General features: G+C 45.6%; 2 protein-coding genes across 2 annotated transcripts; both read right to left on the bottom strand.

Moving 5' to 3' along the window:
• Nucleotides 1-2,122: 2,122 nt before the first annotated feature.
• Nucleotides 2,123-3,007, bottom strand: LOC101037583 (histone H2B type F-M). Its single transcript, XM_003945077.3, has 2 exons — nt 2,583-3,007; nt 2,123-2,159 (listed from the first exon to the last, which is right to left on the bottom strand). The coding sequence occupies exons 1-2, from the start codon at nt 2,990-2,992 to the stop codon at nt 2,123-2,125; spliced, it is 447 nt and encodes a 148-aa protein (XP_003945126.2). The 5' UTR covers nt 2,993-3,007.
• An 8,269-nt stretch (nt 3,008-11,276) lies between these two features.
• Nucleotides 11,277-14,714, bottom strand: LOC101053849 (thymosin beta-15A). Its single transcript, XM_003945055.4, has 3 exons — nt 14,508-14,714; nt 12,665-12,781; nt 11,277-11,726 (listed from the first exon to the last, which is right to left on the bottom strand). The coding sequence occupies exons 2-3, from the start codon at nt 12,762-12,764 to the stop codon at nt 11,689-11,691; spliced, it is 138 nt and encodes a 45-aa protein (XP_003945104.1). The 5' UTR covers nt 12,765-12,781; nt 14,508-14,714; the 3' UTR covers nt 11,277-11,688.
• Nucleotides 14,715-15,038: the final 324 nt, after the last annotated feature.

The following is a 15,038-nucleotide window of genomic DNA, read 5'->3' as shown; positions in this document are numbered from 1 at the left end:
AGGGAGCCTAGAAGAGGTCTTGTTCCTTACACCTTTTGTTGCACTTTTCTCTGTAACGTGTTTGGGTCCTTGCCTATGTTTTGAAATGCACTTTGTGTTACAGGGAGTGCTGACAAAATGTTTGACTGCGCTACGTTTGTCCCGTTCATACTATTTTCCCTACCTTGATGCTTCTTATTTGCTGTTTATGCAGTAAAGCCGTTTCCCTTAGTTGGTGTCTTCTGTAACCCACAGCGTTGCATTACTATTGCTCGCTCGGTTCCCTTTCTCCTCAATCACCCGCTGAAATCTGTACCAAACGTGTGAGCTTCCTCGTCTGAGCTTCACATGAAACCACCCTTTTCCTCTTTCTTCCTACATTTTGCCAGCATCAGTCCCCTTGCCCCCGACTCTTCACTTCCCAGAGCCCAATCAGATTTCACTGCTAACCCTATTTTACTTACGCTCCTCTTTGATGTCTGAATTTACAAGTGGAAAACACATAGTCCAGGGTAAAATACCCCAACGGATTTGGTTTCTCAAAAAGACTTGTCTAATCACACAGATACGCAAGGATAACTTTGGAAGTTTATTAGCATGTCTTAATTCACAGAAACATTGGCAATTTACAGCAAGACAATTCACATAAAGAGAATTAAGTCACGGAGTGAGATGTGGCGTTTTGGAGCAGGCACATAGCTCTGTCTCTGAGAGGGAACAGGTTTCTGCGAAGCGTCCTTGGTTCTCGACATGTTATTCTGGACATGTAGGACCATTTGACGGCACCATCCAGAGGGATTTGTTGTGGCTGATTTTGTGGGGGCTTTTCTTGGTCTCCTTGTGCAGTAAGTATTTCTCTTCAACTATTTTCACAACATGTTTCTAATATTCTGGAAACAGAGAAAGTAACAAATCCCGATGAGGGGACTTCCTGGTTCTGCATCCTTTCCCTATGGATCCCGAGTGGCGCTCTGAGGGTGAAGCTTCCCCGCTTCCCATCTGCACTACTCAGGGAAGCTGTGGCTACTATCCTGCCCTGCCCCCATTTCCCTCTTGGCCAAGCGGCCGTCTGTCAAAGTGGAATAATCCACGTGGCTACGTCTTAGGTCCTCTGGGGCGGTACTTTCTCACTTCTGAGGGGCTCAAGAAAAGTTTGATTTTTGTCATTTATCCAGCTCTTGTGTCACGCTTTGACTGAGCGTGCCATCCTTCACTGGTTCCTACATATGAAGGAGAAGGGTTGTTTATGAGATGTTTGCAAATGCACGGGAAACACTTAACAAAAATGGCCATGTATTGAGCTTCAAGGCACCACAATGATAAATTCCTGTGGGTTGGAATCCCAGAGCATGTTCTCCTGTCCACATACTCGGGAGGCTAGAAATGGATTTAAAAGAAAAGCAAGGGGAAAGTCACCAGCTGCTCTGAAATTCAGCAACACACTTATAGAAAAAAACGCTAAAAACGTAAACACTTGAGAGCCAGAAGAAAGCACAATGAAAGGCAGCGTATGTTAACATTAATATGAATATTAATATGTAACTCTCTTGAGGAAATAAGCACGATCTTACTTCTCCTAATGGCTGACAATGCTCTGCATAACTTGATGCTGGGAGCAAGGAACATATGCGAATTAATTTCAGCTTTAGATTCATAACCTAAAATGACGGTGATGAGAAACAGTGAAAACAAAACCGTCAAGTGAAGAATCACACCCCTGTCCCTGGAACCACCAGGCTGAATACCACAGGAAGGCTGCTGTGGGTTCAGCCTGGGTCACTCCCCACATTGGGACAATGACTGTTGCTCATAGACTGCAGGTCAGTCTTTCGCTTCGCCGCTGTACCAGTAGACCACATGAGCTGTTTGCGTGGACACTCCCAAATCCCACTGATGCATACCTGGATGTAAGGAAGGGTCCTGTTCAAAAAGAAACGAAAAGATTACTGTCAGGCCCAAAACAGAATGAATTGCATGAGTGATCTCAGACTCGAGGAAGTGGGAAAATGAATGGATCCCTGAAACTGTTGTTTCGCTATATGTACACTGTCAGTGGGCCTCGTTTGCTTATTTACGTGGATTCCTGACGGGAGAGATGTTGAAAAGCTTTCAGATGGTTACCTTGCTTCTTCCATCGGCGTATTCACTTTCTCTGTTTCCATAACGCACCTAATGAAGTTCTGGAAAATTCCACCGTGCGGTCGCAGGAGAAGGAGAGTGAAAAAGGCGAGTATCAGTACATCGATAATACCACCGTAAAGATAACCTAGAAAGATAACTAAGAAAAAGGGCCAATTGGGAAACTGAGGAAATGAAACAGGGTCACGGGAAAACCCGCTGCTTTTCCTTGCAGCAAATTGCTCTACAGATATATTGGAGCTGACCGTGTTCAGTACCGATGGAAAAGTGCCTGAAAACCCCCAGGACACCGCACGACACATGCCTGCTAAGTCACAACAGTGTCACCCACCCCAGCCTCCAGTGGGGTCCCCCCCTTAACGGGCCACTGGTCTTTCGGGCCACTTGCGGTGGCTCTGAACAGAGCCTTTGGGTTTCCGTGGTGCTCAGGCGTTGCTGAGGCCGCTCACTTGCTCCTGGTGTACCTGAGGATGGCATTCGTGCCCTGGAGCTCCGCGAACCTGCCCATCTTCCCCGGCAGCAGCAGGCGCACAGCAATCTGGATGTCCCGGGGGGTGATGGTCACGCGCTTGGCGTAGCGAGCCAGTCGACCAGCCTCGGTGGCGATGCGGTCCAATATGTCACGAATCATAGAATCCATGACACTCAGGGCCTCCTGGGAAAGGCTGAGGCCCTCGTGAACCTGTTTCAGCGCTGAGGGGAAATAGGTGACGAAGCTGTCCTGGCCGCGGTTGGCGTGGCACCTGCGGGACCCTCGGCGGGACCCTCGGCGCCGTCGCTTCTCCTGCTTCTGGGCCGTCAAGGAGCTGGCCTCTTTGGGTTCCTGGGTGCTCTGGTCTTCCTCCGAGGTTGGCTTAGAGGAAGGCTCAGCCATGACGGAGGCAGCGGCCACTAGATGGCAACAACAGACGACGACGGTTGGGCACCCGGGAAGGTTGGGGGCGGGGCACTTTGGAGTGGCCGCGTGGTTCTACGTCACAGACCAACTCGACATCTGGTTGGGTGAAGTGTTACCCAGGGAGCCTGTCAGCAAACGTCACTGCCTTGAAGGCGACCGGATGATCCTGTTGCTTGGCGTCGTGACAACCAATCACAGTGGGCGTCTCCCGGCCTGAGTGGCCCCCCTACCTCAAAGTTACACAGACAGATGGCCCACAGGGCACATCAGCCCTCCTCAGCTGATCCACGCCACACCGTCAGCATTTCCAAAGGTGTCCCTGAAAACTCCCAAAGGTTAGCAATTTCAGCTCAGGCTCCTGAAAAGAGCTTGACCTCCTGAGCCCAAGTCCGTTATGAGGGAGGAATGACTGTGGCCACGTGCGGACCATTCTGAGATGGGTGCCTCTCAGAATCTACCGCTATCCTGGGCTCGGCCAGCACGGTTTGAGCAGGAACTCCCTGACATGGCTGCCGAGGGCTCCGGGGCATAAGAAAGACCTGACGGTCTGGCTCCCGTCTTCAGTCGCGATCAACACCTTCAGTGAATGTGGATAAGGAACAATGGCCAAACCACAGTCTCCAAGCAGACAACACAAACAAACAAAAATTGGGGTGCTTGTAAAAGCATTTCCAATCCTTAAACGTGTACGAAATTTAAAACTGTTTTCTGAACAGTATTTTGATCCCCAAAATACTCTGAATGTTAGTGTCGGTGAATAAGCGATGTTGGCTGAAAAAAGCACTAGCCCAGTTCTCTAAGAAACCTTCTGATGGAGAAAAATTCAATCTATGAAATCGGAAACATTTTGAGGTTGAACAAATACCCTTCAAGAATATTTGATAATACATTCAGAAACATTTCTTAAATACATGAATGTAAAACATAAATCCCAGAAATTGAACCAAACAAGGATTTAACGATTAAGAAGAATTGAAGACGTGGAGATCACCAGGAAGGTACCATCCAAAATTCCAATGCTGCTTCCTCTCAGACTTTTGAGATCAGGTCACTTATTCTTAATAAGATTGTTCCCGGTTTACAGAGGAAAAAAAAAAAAAAAATTTTTTTTTTTTTTTTTTTTTTTTTTTTTCAGAGTCTTGCTCTGTCATCCAGGCTGGAGTGCAGTGGCACGATCTCAGCTCACTTGAAACCTCTGTCTCCCGGGTTCAAGTGATGCTCCCACCTCAGCCTCCCGAGTAGCTGGGACTAGAGGCACGTGCCACCACATCCGGCAAACTTTTTAATTTTTTAGTTTTGGAAAGACCGGGTTTCATTTTGTTTCTCCAGGATGGTTCCAAACTCTAGACTCACACGATCCTCCTGCCTAGGCCTCCCAAGGTGCTGGGATTACAGGCATATGAGCTACCGTGCTCGGCAGACAACATTTATTTCAAGAAAACACAACATGATGTTGATTCCCATTTCAGGATGCATACTAAAAAAAAAAAAAAAAAAAAAAAAAAAAATCTGAGCAGCTCATTTATAAATGTGGTTACAAAAATTGTACCTTAAATATTATTAATTAAATCACATTACACACACACACGCACACAAATAAGGGAAACAGTTTACTGCTATAAATAACCATTTAGAAACATCAGAGACAAACATTACTAATGGAAGAAGCAGACCTCATACAATCTTTTTACATCCTTGCGTCTATTATAGAATTCATTTAAATACATAACAGAAACCCACAGTGCAGAAATTGCTAAATCAGAAATTCATTGAACACACCTTTTTCAAGCTTCCTAGAAACTGAAGTAACTACTCTAACGCATTCACATTTGTCTGATTCTAATATTTCCCATTCTACAATCTTTTTTGATGCAGAGCTTAATGTCCTGTGAGTACGCATCACTCAGGATGAAAGCATCCAATGAGAGCACCCAAACCCCACTCTCCACTGGAATGTATCTTCAGCCCTGGGCCTCAGCCATTGGCTCAAGATGGGAGCAGGTGACCTGACCTGATCCATTAAGTGCCCTCCTAGCTGTTCAGGCTTGTAAATTGAGAAGAAAATTAGTTTGTGATTTTTGTCTACTTTATATTTCTTTGTTCGATTTTTTTTTTTTTGCCTTACCGTAATTGTGGTGATTTCAGGATATGAATCCAAAGCTGTGAGTAAGCATGTGTCCTACCTCTTGCATCATACTGCGAAGAAAAGTTCTCTGAAAAGGAATCTGGAGGTAAGAGACTATTCCTGTGAAGAGTTTGAAAAACCAGGGAGGTAGAGACTTCAGTGTGAAACAAAGGTGCTGTTCCAGAGAACAAAAAGAAGTTTCTCTATGGCTTTCATAGAACAACTTCCCATCAAAGTTCCCAGTACAGTCCATTTATGCAAATACAGGATTCAGACTTAGGTCTGATTGGTTGACTCGGTTGGGCTCTGATTCGCCAGTACAACTGAGCCCTGATTGGCAGGGCCAGATGAGCTCTGGTTGGTTGGTTGGTTGGTTGGTTGGTTCAGGTGAGCTCTGAAAGTTCCAAAGTTAGATAGTGGTGTCGGTTTTGGGGAATTCATAGTACATCTGTGAGCTCCACTCGGCACATGGCAGCTTAGCTCTTTTTTTAAATGTAGGCTCAGCCACTGGGATCCTTCTTCAAAGACTGGCTCTTTTCGATTCACATTTGTTCACAAGTTAAAGAAAATGATAGTGACCAATTAAGAAAACTGGGATGATTCTCTCTCTCTCTCTCTCTCTCTCTCTGTCAATGTGATTGTTGTGGGGCTTTTTCACTTTCAAGCACATGCGTCTGACAAAATTAACAAAGTATGGCAAGTTGAGACCATAAAAACAGTTATTTCAGTACAACGCTTTCTCAGAAATGTGATTGGTCCTGATTCTTGACCCAATGGAATGCACTTCCTCTTTCATCATACACTGTCACTCTGGAATAAGGGAGAATGAGTGTGGAAGTGAGGGAGGGCACAGACAAAGCTTCAAAGGTTGACTATTTACTCTTTCTCCTAATCCCAGACATTTTCCCCAGCAAAGTGAAGCTATGTCCTGATTTCACCTGTCATCCCTGAGTAATTCCAAATAGCATCGCTTTCACTCTGAAACATGTCCAAAGGTAGGACCCTGCGCTTCCCAGGATAACTAGATCATGCAGGAAGTTGTGAATGTAGTAGCACTCGTATCTTTGTTGAATAAGCATATAATGAATAAACATGTATTAGATAAGACACTGGCCCCTGACAACCTTTGCTGAATTTTGTGTGGCTAGTCCACACAGCCCTTCTGGATCTCTTGGGTACAGTCCCCTTTCCTGTACTGCACTTTAAAAAAAAAAAAAATTCTTTCTCTACAAAGCTGTCTGAGTCCCAGTGTTAAGCCCATGAGAATGTCAAACTGCGATTCCTCCATGGTCTGTGTATCACATTGACTCCTCCCAATAACCCTTTATGGTGTAGACATTTTAGCCTCAATTTTTTGCAGACAACACACAGAGTAACTGAGTAACGCGTCCTGTGATAACACAGCTGATAAATGGAAAAGCAAGGATTCAAATCCACACCAGTCTGAGTCCAGAACCCAAGTACTCGAACATTGTCCTCTGCCATCCTCTCTCATGTTGTAGTGATGGCACCATCAAGGCATGGATACCTAGGGGCAGACAGTCTGAGGTGATCCTCCCCTTCACAGCAAGGATTTTCATAGCTTGATCTTTCCTCGAAGGCAATGTGATCAATTCAGAGGTGTAAAAGCAAAAGCATCTAGTTAGCCTTCCTGCAAAAGTGTACAAGGAACGTGATTTTCTCATGCAAACACGGGAGCTTTTTCAAGCAGCAGTTTTAGCAAATTCGACAATTCCTGTGCTCAATTCCATGTTGCAATAGCTGTCTGAAGCATATGCATAGCCATTCTGTGTTGCCCAATTGTGTCCAGTACGGACGGACTCCAACTCAGGATGGTTTGACTTAAAATTGTTTGACTTTATGATACGTTTAGCTGGACGTCAGTCCACTGGAAGTTGGGGAGCATATGTTCATCCTGTTGCAAATTGGTGACAGAAAGGGTGGGAAGCAGGGAGTGGGGAAAACTTTTCAGGTTAGGGATTTACAGTCATTACCCGATGATCCACATTTAGCTCTGTGGTGGCCAATTTTATGTCTTGTCTTGCCTTTCCAACCAGGGGGAGATACTTCCCCCCCCCCTCCAAATAAGCAAAGATAGAGATTTAGGTAACCTGACTTCATAGAGTGATATAACCCGACTTGGTTTGGTCTGTGGTCAAACTTTATTCTGAATGTTTCTGTGAAGGTGTTTTTGGGTAACATTAACATTTAAATCAACGGATCTGAGTAAGAGAGACTGCCCTCCATAATGGCCTGAATAGAATAAAAAGACTGACTTCCCCCAAGCAAGAGTAAATTCTGTAGCAGACAGCCTTCACACTTGAACTGCAACATCGTTTGTCCCATGGGTCTTCGACCTCATGGACTTTAGCCTTAAAGTGTAATGTCAGCTTGTACCTGAGACTCCAGGCTGCCAGCCCATCCTGCAGATTCAGGACTTGCCGCCTCCATAATCACATGAATCAGTTTCTTAAAATAAATCTCTCTCGATAGATAGATGGATGAACGTTCTCTTGGTTTCATTTCTCTGGAAATCCCTAATACAAGCTTTCTGCACCAAAACATTACTGCAGGGACCTGAGTGTTGTTCACATCCGTAAAATGTCCGGTTATGTATCAGACTTGTTCGTGATATCATTAATCAATACCTTTGCCTTTAATTAGTGACTACACAGTAATGTCAGTATTTTTTCCTGGCTCTTCAGAGATGTCTCTTCACCATTTGATATGACTGTAGACAAAAATATATTCAGTTCAATGGTAAAGCCAAGGACTTAATTACAATTTTGATTACTGAAAAATCACAATCCCTCGAACATTGGTAGAGTCTACGTGGCACATATTAAGCAGAAGATTGAATGAACTTACCCCACTTCTGACCTTGCCAGTTTATTTCACTCCCTTTCATTACCACCTGTATAGGTGACACTCATGTTGGTTAATCTCCATTAAAACAGGGGTTGCTGTAGTAATAAAGCAAGCGTCACCCCTGAGTGAACGGTGATTGTGCCAGGCATTGTTCTAAGTGCTTTACAGGGAACACTTCAATTATCTTTCAGAAGATCTCTTGAGCAAGTGACAATCTTTTGTGGTTCAGTTTCTTCATCCATAAAAATGGAGACAATGGGTCAGTTTCTTCATCCATAAAAATGGAGACAATAATTGTACATATCTTCCTGCAAAGAGGAATCGCAATCATTGTCTCCGTTTTTATGGATGAAGAAACTGAACCACAGAAGATTGTCACTTGCTCAGGTTCAAATAGGTAGAATATTATCAAGGTAATAATCAAACGTATTTCTACACATTTAAGATGCCAAAGCCAAGATATTCTTATTAGGTATGAACGTGCATTGATTAAATTCTAAGAGTGTTTTTAAAACTCACTGGCCTGTACAGTTTCGTGGAAATTTTAAGCCATGATACTACACGAGACCTTTTTGTCCTTTGTAAAGATAAATTAGGCATGAAATTTTATTTGGCTGCTTTTCCTCTTTTCACTTTCAGTATGTTTTCTCTTTCCGACATTTCATCCTTTTCTGTTCTTAGTAATTAACGTCATCTCTGCCTGTGTACACGGACAGAATAAAGGTGTAAAGCCATTGACAAGTGATTTTCAAAGGATGTAGATGCATAACGGAAGACAATCATTTAACTTCAGACTTTTACTTCCCCTATAAATGCAACTGCTACAACGAAGCCCTAGTACTGCCAGTTTTGTAGATAATGGATGAATTCAGGGACCTAAATCTCAATCTTTGCTTATTTGGAAAAAAATATAACCCTGATTGAAAAGACAAGTAAACCCGGTGACTAGAATAGAGTACCCCGATATTAAATAGTTGAGAAACACGGGGCAAAACTACTGAGGATGAGCAACTGCCGTTTTTCCCATCTCGTTTCCGTATGAGTATTCACTTAGTAATTACATGTCTTTCACCTCCTACCATGCACTTCTCATCTGCTCCAACTCAGTTTAACACTTACAGGGTGCGCACCAAGTCTTTAATGAGAAGGACAACTACCAGATGCAACCGACTACGAGTTATTGTTCAACCCCAGGTCACCGGACAACCTTCATGCTTTCCTTTGAGCTGCACTAGTTTGCAAATGAAGAAGTTGCTGAATCTATCATCGACGGATACCATCTTTATCCAATGTGCAAATGACAACACAGAAAGGGGAGCAAATGTGTCGGATGATAGGATCATTATCAGGATTCAGAGACCTGATAATGAGCAACTCTGAGCCTATCTGCAGCCAGGATGCTTTCCCATCTATGAAATTTGGGTCTGAAGGATCTTAGAAGAGTCAGCTGCAGAAGACTTGGAAGTACAGGGGCAGGCACACGACAGCTGACTTCAAATCCTAGAGGATGGATTAACTACCGTCTCCAGGTCTCCAGCACACAATCCCAGGACTATTGGATAGAAATTACAGGGAGGCAGGTTTGGGCACAATGTAAGCAGTATTATCACCGCAAGGGGCTCAGCCACTCTACTGGACAATAGCCTCAGGCAGGAGTTAAGGTATTGGTGACTAACATGGTGACCCCCAAGGCTCAAATCCTCTGGCTACACTAAGCCCTGTGACTGTGTCACTTCATTGGTACTTGATCCAAGTTGACCCACCTACTGTTTTGCTTTAGAAACTTTAAGCTATAGCAGAGAAAACAGCTTCCACACTTCATGTAAACCCACGTGATTATTTACGAACGTGAGCCCTTAGAAAGGGGAAGGTAAGATAATACCTGAGGTTGCAAATAGGTGTGAATGGTATGATCTGTCTTTGTAGGAAGATATGTACATTAATTGATCACAAGTCTGGATGTCTAATACTTCTATTTGGTGGGATTATAGGTGATTCATTTTTATACACGTGGTTAAAGTAGGTTGGGCATGGTGGCTCATGCCTATAATCCCAGCACTTTGGGAGCCCGAGGCAGGCAGATTGCTTCAGCCCAGTTCAAGACCAGCCTGGGCATAGCGAGACCTCACCTCTACTAATAATCAAAAAGATTAGCTGGGTGTGGTGGAACGTGCCTGTTGTCCCAGGTACTGGGGAGGCTGAGGTGGGAGGATTGCTCGAGCCCAGGAGGTCAAGGCTGCAGTGAGCTGTGATTGTACCACTGCACTCCAACCTGGGAGACGGAGCGGAACCCTGTCCCATAAAAATAAAATAATAATTTTTAAAAAGGGATAAAAGTATTGTTTAAAGGCAGGAATTGAAATGCATGCATTTATACGTATTCCTTATCGTATTAGCATAGACTAAGTGTCTTAACAGAAATGTACTTGCTCACAATTCTAGATTCTAGAAATCTCAAGTTGACGTCCAGCAGCAAGGTCAGATTCTGGCGAGGGCTCCCTTCTTGGCACATAGACAGCCACCTTTCTGTGTCCTCACATGTTGGAGACTGGTCTGTCTCTCCTCATATAAAGCCACAGTCCTATTGGACTAAGCCCTAACTGTTATCACTTTATCACCTAAATGACTTCTGAAACAACCTATCTCCAGATACAATCGCACTAGGGATTAGGGCTTCAAAATATGAATCCGGTGGTCACAGGTGACAAAAGTCAGTTCACAGCATTTACGCTCACCATGAATAGCAGAAATGCTTACTTCATAAAACGGCAAATTCTGTTCAGTAGAAAAACTGTATCAGAAGTTCAGTGTTACGGGTCATTAGAAAATGTGATGTGCTTAATATGGCGTTTGTTAGCAAGTGCCTCCTGTCCCTTTCTCCATCCAACTTCAGTGCTGGATATTAACGCCCATTAAGCTGAAAAAGTTTCCAGAAGGCAAGAGAGCCCAGCTTGAACTCCAGCCCTTATTCAGCTTGAACAGATCACATGAGACCCTGTGTTTTCATTTCTTCACTCTGAGATATGGAGGTTAGTCCACATGACCTTCTCTCCCAAGGTTCGGGAACTCTGTGGTTCCAACTCGAAAGAAAGAGCACCTAGCATCCCCAAGTCAGGACTCACTGGACCTGGACAGAATTGATTATTTCCCCCCACGAATAATCTGCTAACAGTTTTCCTTCAACCATGTTGTTTGGCTGACAAGGTAGCCTTATGTACTTTTCATGCCTTAGAATACTACCAGAATGAACTACAAGAGTCACATGAGAATGATTATATTTCTTATTTTATTGCTACATTGGAGGTGAAAATAAACTGTAAGATGTTGCCAAAGGATGCAACTTCATGAAGATTATGAAACAATTGAGGCACCCATTGTAGAAGGTTAAAATTGGCTTATCCTGTATGAGGTGGAAGGACTACACATACAACTGTCATCAATGGCAAGATTATTGACGGCATCTGCCATGTGGAGTTTACATACCAATGGGAAGTTTAGAAAGGAACTTACGGAAACATTCACTACCCCAGACCTCTTAGCCAGGAAATATAGGTGAGAAGAAATCAGAAGATGCCTGAGATCTCTGCAAACACATAGGTTTATCAAAAAAAAAAAAACAAGCCTAAAACCAAGACCGCCAGGAAATGTTGAAATCTGCTCTTGAGAGGAGATCCCCATTTTAGGATGTTCGGACACAGTCTTTCTCCTGCTGGATAGCTAGTGGGGAAAAGAAACAAGAAATTACAAAAGTATTTTCCTAAGTTCAGCTTCTTCCAGAATAACTCTTTGTAAGTCATTGAAGGCTGCCATACATGCTTTAAATTTGGAATGCCAAGGCATTAACCACGAAACTCACAGTGTGGTGGGTGCATGCATGTGTGTGCACGTGAACCACCTGAACTACCAATTAGAAACTACATCAACTGTAGGGTTTGTTTTTCCAAATGCTGTTGCCATTTTTTTTCCAGATTACTCAAGACTGAGGAGTAATCGGAGAACTTTCTTCAGATCTATTTATCGCTATATACTTAGGAAAGTATACACTTTCAGATAACTTTAACTAATGTTGCAACTTTCAAATAAAACTGACCTAACAAAAGGGGCCTCTCACTCAGGTGTTGTGAATAGGCTTAGAGTTTCTCCATCAGGTTGTAACTCCAAAGGGCAGAATCGATCCCTTGAATCTGAGAGATTTGAGTATACCCAGAAGTAAATTTGTTATCTCACCTTATCTTGTCATCATATATAGAAGGCCAAAACTGCAGATTCTACAGGGTTCTTTAAGGATAACATTATGGACGAAAATTTCTAAATGTAGAAAAATACCAAATACCCAAAAGTAGACAAAATGTAAGTGTCTTTTAGTGCTACATCCAATAGTCCAAGATTGGTTTTAATGTGGTTTTTAATCATTTTCAAACAAGAAACTAGTTTTTTATTGCCCCATCACTACTAGGCCCATCATGGGAGAACCAGAAGAAAACTATTTGATAGTTTTACCCATTGCATTAAATACCATGGTGCTCTAATTATTGCTTACTTTGTGGCAAAAATTTACTAGAAGATTTACCAAACCTATTAACTTTCTCTAATGAATGTTTATTTCCACTAGAACCCCCGCCCCCCCCACCCCCCCCGGCCCCACCATGACTTACTTTCCTTTGAGGGAAGAGTATTTTTTTCTTCAGTATTAGTTTTCTTCAGTTTTGACCTGTCAAACTTCTCCACTTCTGACAAGTCTGGTTTATCACTCATCTTGACTAGAAGATAGACTGAAAAGAAAAAAATGTGTTATCTTTATTTTTTTGAGACAGGGTCTCACTCTCTCGCCCAGGCTGGCGTGTGGTGGCACAATACCAGCTCACTACAACCTCTGCCTCCTGGGTTCAAGCAATTCCTCTGCCTCAGCGTCCCAAGTAGCTGTGATTACAAACAAGCATGCACCACCATGCCCAGCTAATTTTTGTATTTTTAGTAGAGACAGGGGGTCTCACCATGTTGGCCAGGCTAGTCTCAAACTCCTGGCCTGAAGTGATCAGCCCGCCTCGGCCTCCCAAAGTGCTGGGATTACAGGAGTGAGCCACTGCGCCCCACCAGAAAAAAATATTTTTTAAGAAAACTTACCTGGCAGAACTATCTTCGGACTAAGGGGTCACAAGCAAAAGTTTTCACATTTCATATCAATGTATATTCTACCCACTGATTTTCAACAGAAAAACAGCAACAGATCTTGGAAAAGTTATATTTTTGTTAGAATAATCTTCCATTCCACATCAGTAGCCCATTTTTGGTAGGCAGTAAATGCCATTGGATCAGAATGCACCAGAAACCAAGATGTTCTAGAAACCCAGAGCCAATATGTCTGACTCTTAAATCACAGCAACGGTAAAATGGAGGTGAGAGAAGCACAAGATCAGACAGAGATAGAAGCAAAAATAAAGACCGGCTTTAACCAGTTAACGATTTTATAGCAGCAGATAGCACTATTCGAGCATCTTCACATTCTATTACATTACTTTGGATCTTTGGTATTTTTCCTAGGAGACGGGGAGCAGCACAGACGAACATTAAGACACTACAATAGACGTCTCATCATAGCTCCTCGTGGCATTGGTTTGCACACGTTGTAAGAAGGAACAGCTAACTAGGATGAGACGACCCAGGACTCGAGCAAAATGGAATAAACCAAACCTAAGTGTGTCTTCCTTCACCATCGTTTCTCTGCAGAGAGAGACGCAAAGAGAGGAGGCTCAGGGGTGCATGGCTGTGGACCTGACGGAATGCCTGGCGCCCTGTGAGCGTCCCGAGTTTGTCCAGAAGAGACCAGAGGATATCCCAGAAATCGCAAGGCAGAGCCCTGGTGGGCGAGCCCGGCCCCACCGTGGGGGAGTACGACACTTGGCCTGGTGCCTCGGGTAGAATGGAGAGGCCCCCAAGCAGCCAGAAGTGCCGAACGTGCCTCCATTCCGTCGAGGTGACCCAGGCGAGCGACCAGACTCCAAGCTGGGCGCTGGGAAGTGGAACTAGCCCATAAATAACAGCAGGGCCGGGCGCAGAGGCCAGGCTGCCAGGAGCAGCCGGCACACTTTTCCAGGGAACGATGAGCGTTGCCGGGCGCCCAGCCCGACGGCCGTGGGAGGAGAGGGAACGAGGGCCCAGCCCCAGAGGGCCCGTTCCCGGCGGCCCCCGAACTCCTCATCCCCTAAGCCTCAGACCCGCAGCCACCGCGCACGGGCCGCTTTACGGCTTCGCCCCCGCTCCCCACCGCGGGGCCTTGTTTCACACCCCCGGGAGGGCTCGGCATCCCGCGCAGAGGGCGGCGCCCGCCCGGGGGAGGACAAAGGCGCGGACTCGCCGGGCCGGGCGGCGGTGCAGACGCGAAGCGCCAGCCCCAACCCCGGCCGCTCTGGCTCCCGCGGGCGCGGCTTCCCCAGCTCGCGACCCCCACGCCTTCCCGTCCCCGTGGTCCTCGGGCTCCGCGAGGCCGCACGTCGTCACCTGAAGGGTTGAAGACTCGGGAAAGGCCGCCCGCGGGGCTGAGACCGAGGCCGGCTCCGGACCAGGTTCGCGTTCCCGCGCAGAGCCCCGCCGTGCTAAGCCCCGTGGCGGCCCCGCCTCAGGCCTCTCCCATTGGCCGAGGGCTCCCGGGCTCGCCTCCTTCCCCTCTTCCGCTTGGGCCTCCAGAGCCTGCGCCCACCGTCCGTCTCCTCTGCCGTCAGGGACTTCGTGACGTCAGAGCAGACCCCGCCCACCCAGACCCCGCCTCCCGGGCCTCTCCCACCGCTGTCAGTCCTGAGGGGCCGCATTCCCTTCACCCCAGGTACACTCACTCCTTCACGACAACGGACGGAGGCCTCTTCGATAAGCGGACGCATCTGGCCCAGGGAGCTTAGATCTCCTGACCGGGGTCCAAGCGGAATGACCGGTATTTAGGCGCTGTCGGCTTTTCATGGCCAGTGGGGCCTAAGGAGGCTCTGACAACCTAACGGGAGGTTGGGACTGGGGCTCGGTGCTTTCTGCTCTAATCCT

Source organism: Saimiri boliviensis, chromosome X (genome assembly GCF_048565385.1).
Source record: "Saimiri boliviensis isolate mSaiBol1 chromosome X, mSaiBol1.pri, whole genome shotgun sequence".
In the NCBI taxonomy this organism is placed as follows: Eukaryota; Metazoa; Chordata; class Mammalia; order Primates; family Cebidae; genus Saimiri; species Saimiri boliviensis.
This window is presented reverse-complemented; position numbering and strand designations above follow the sequence as displayed.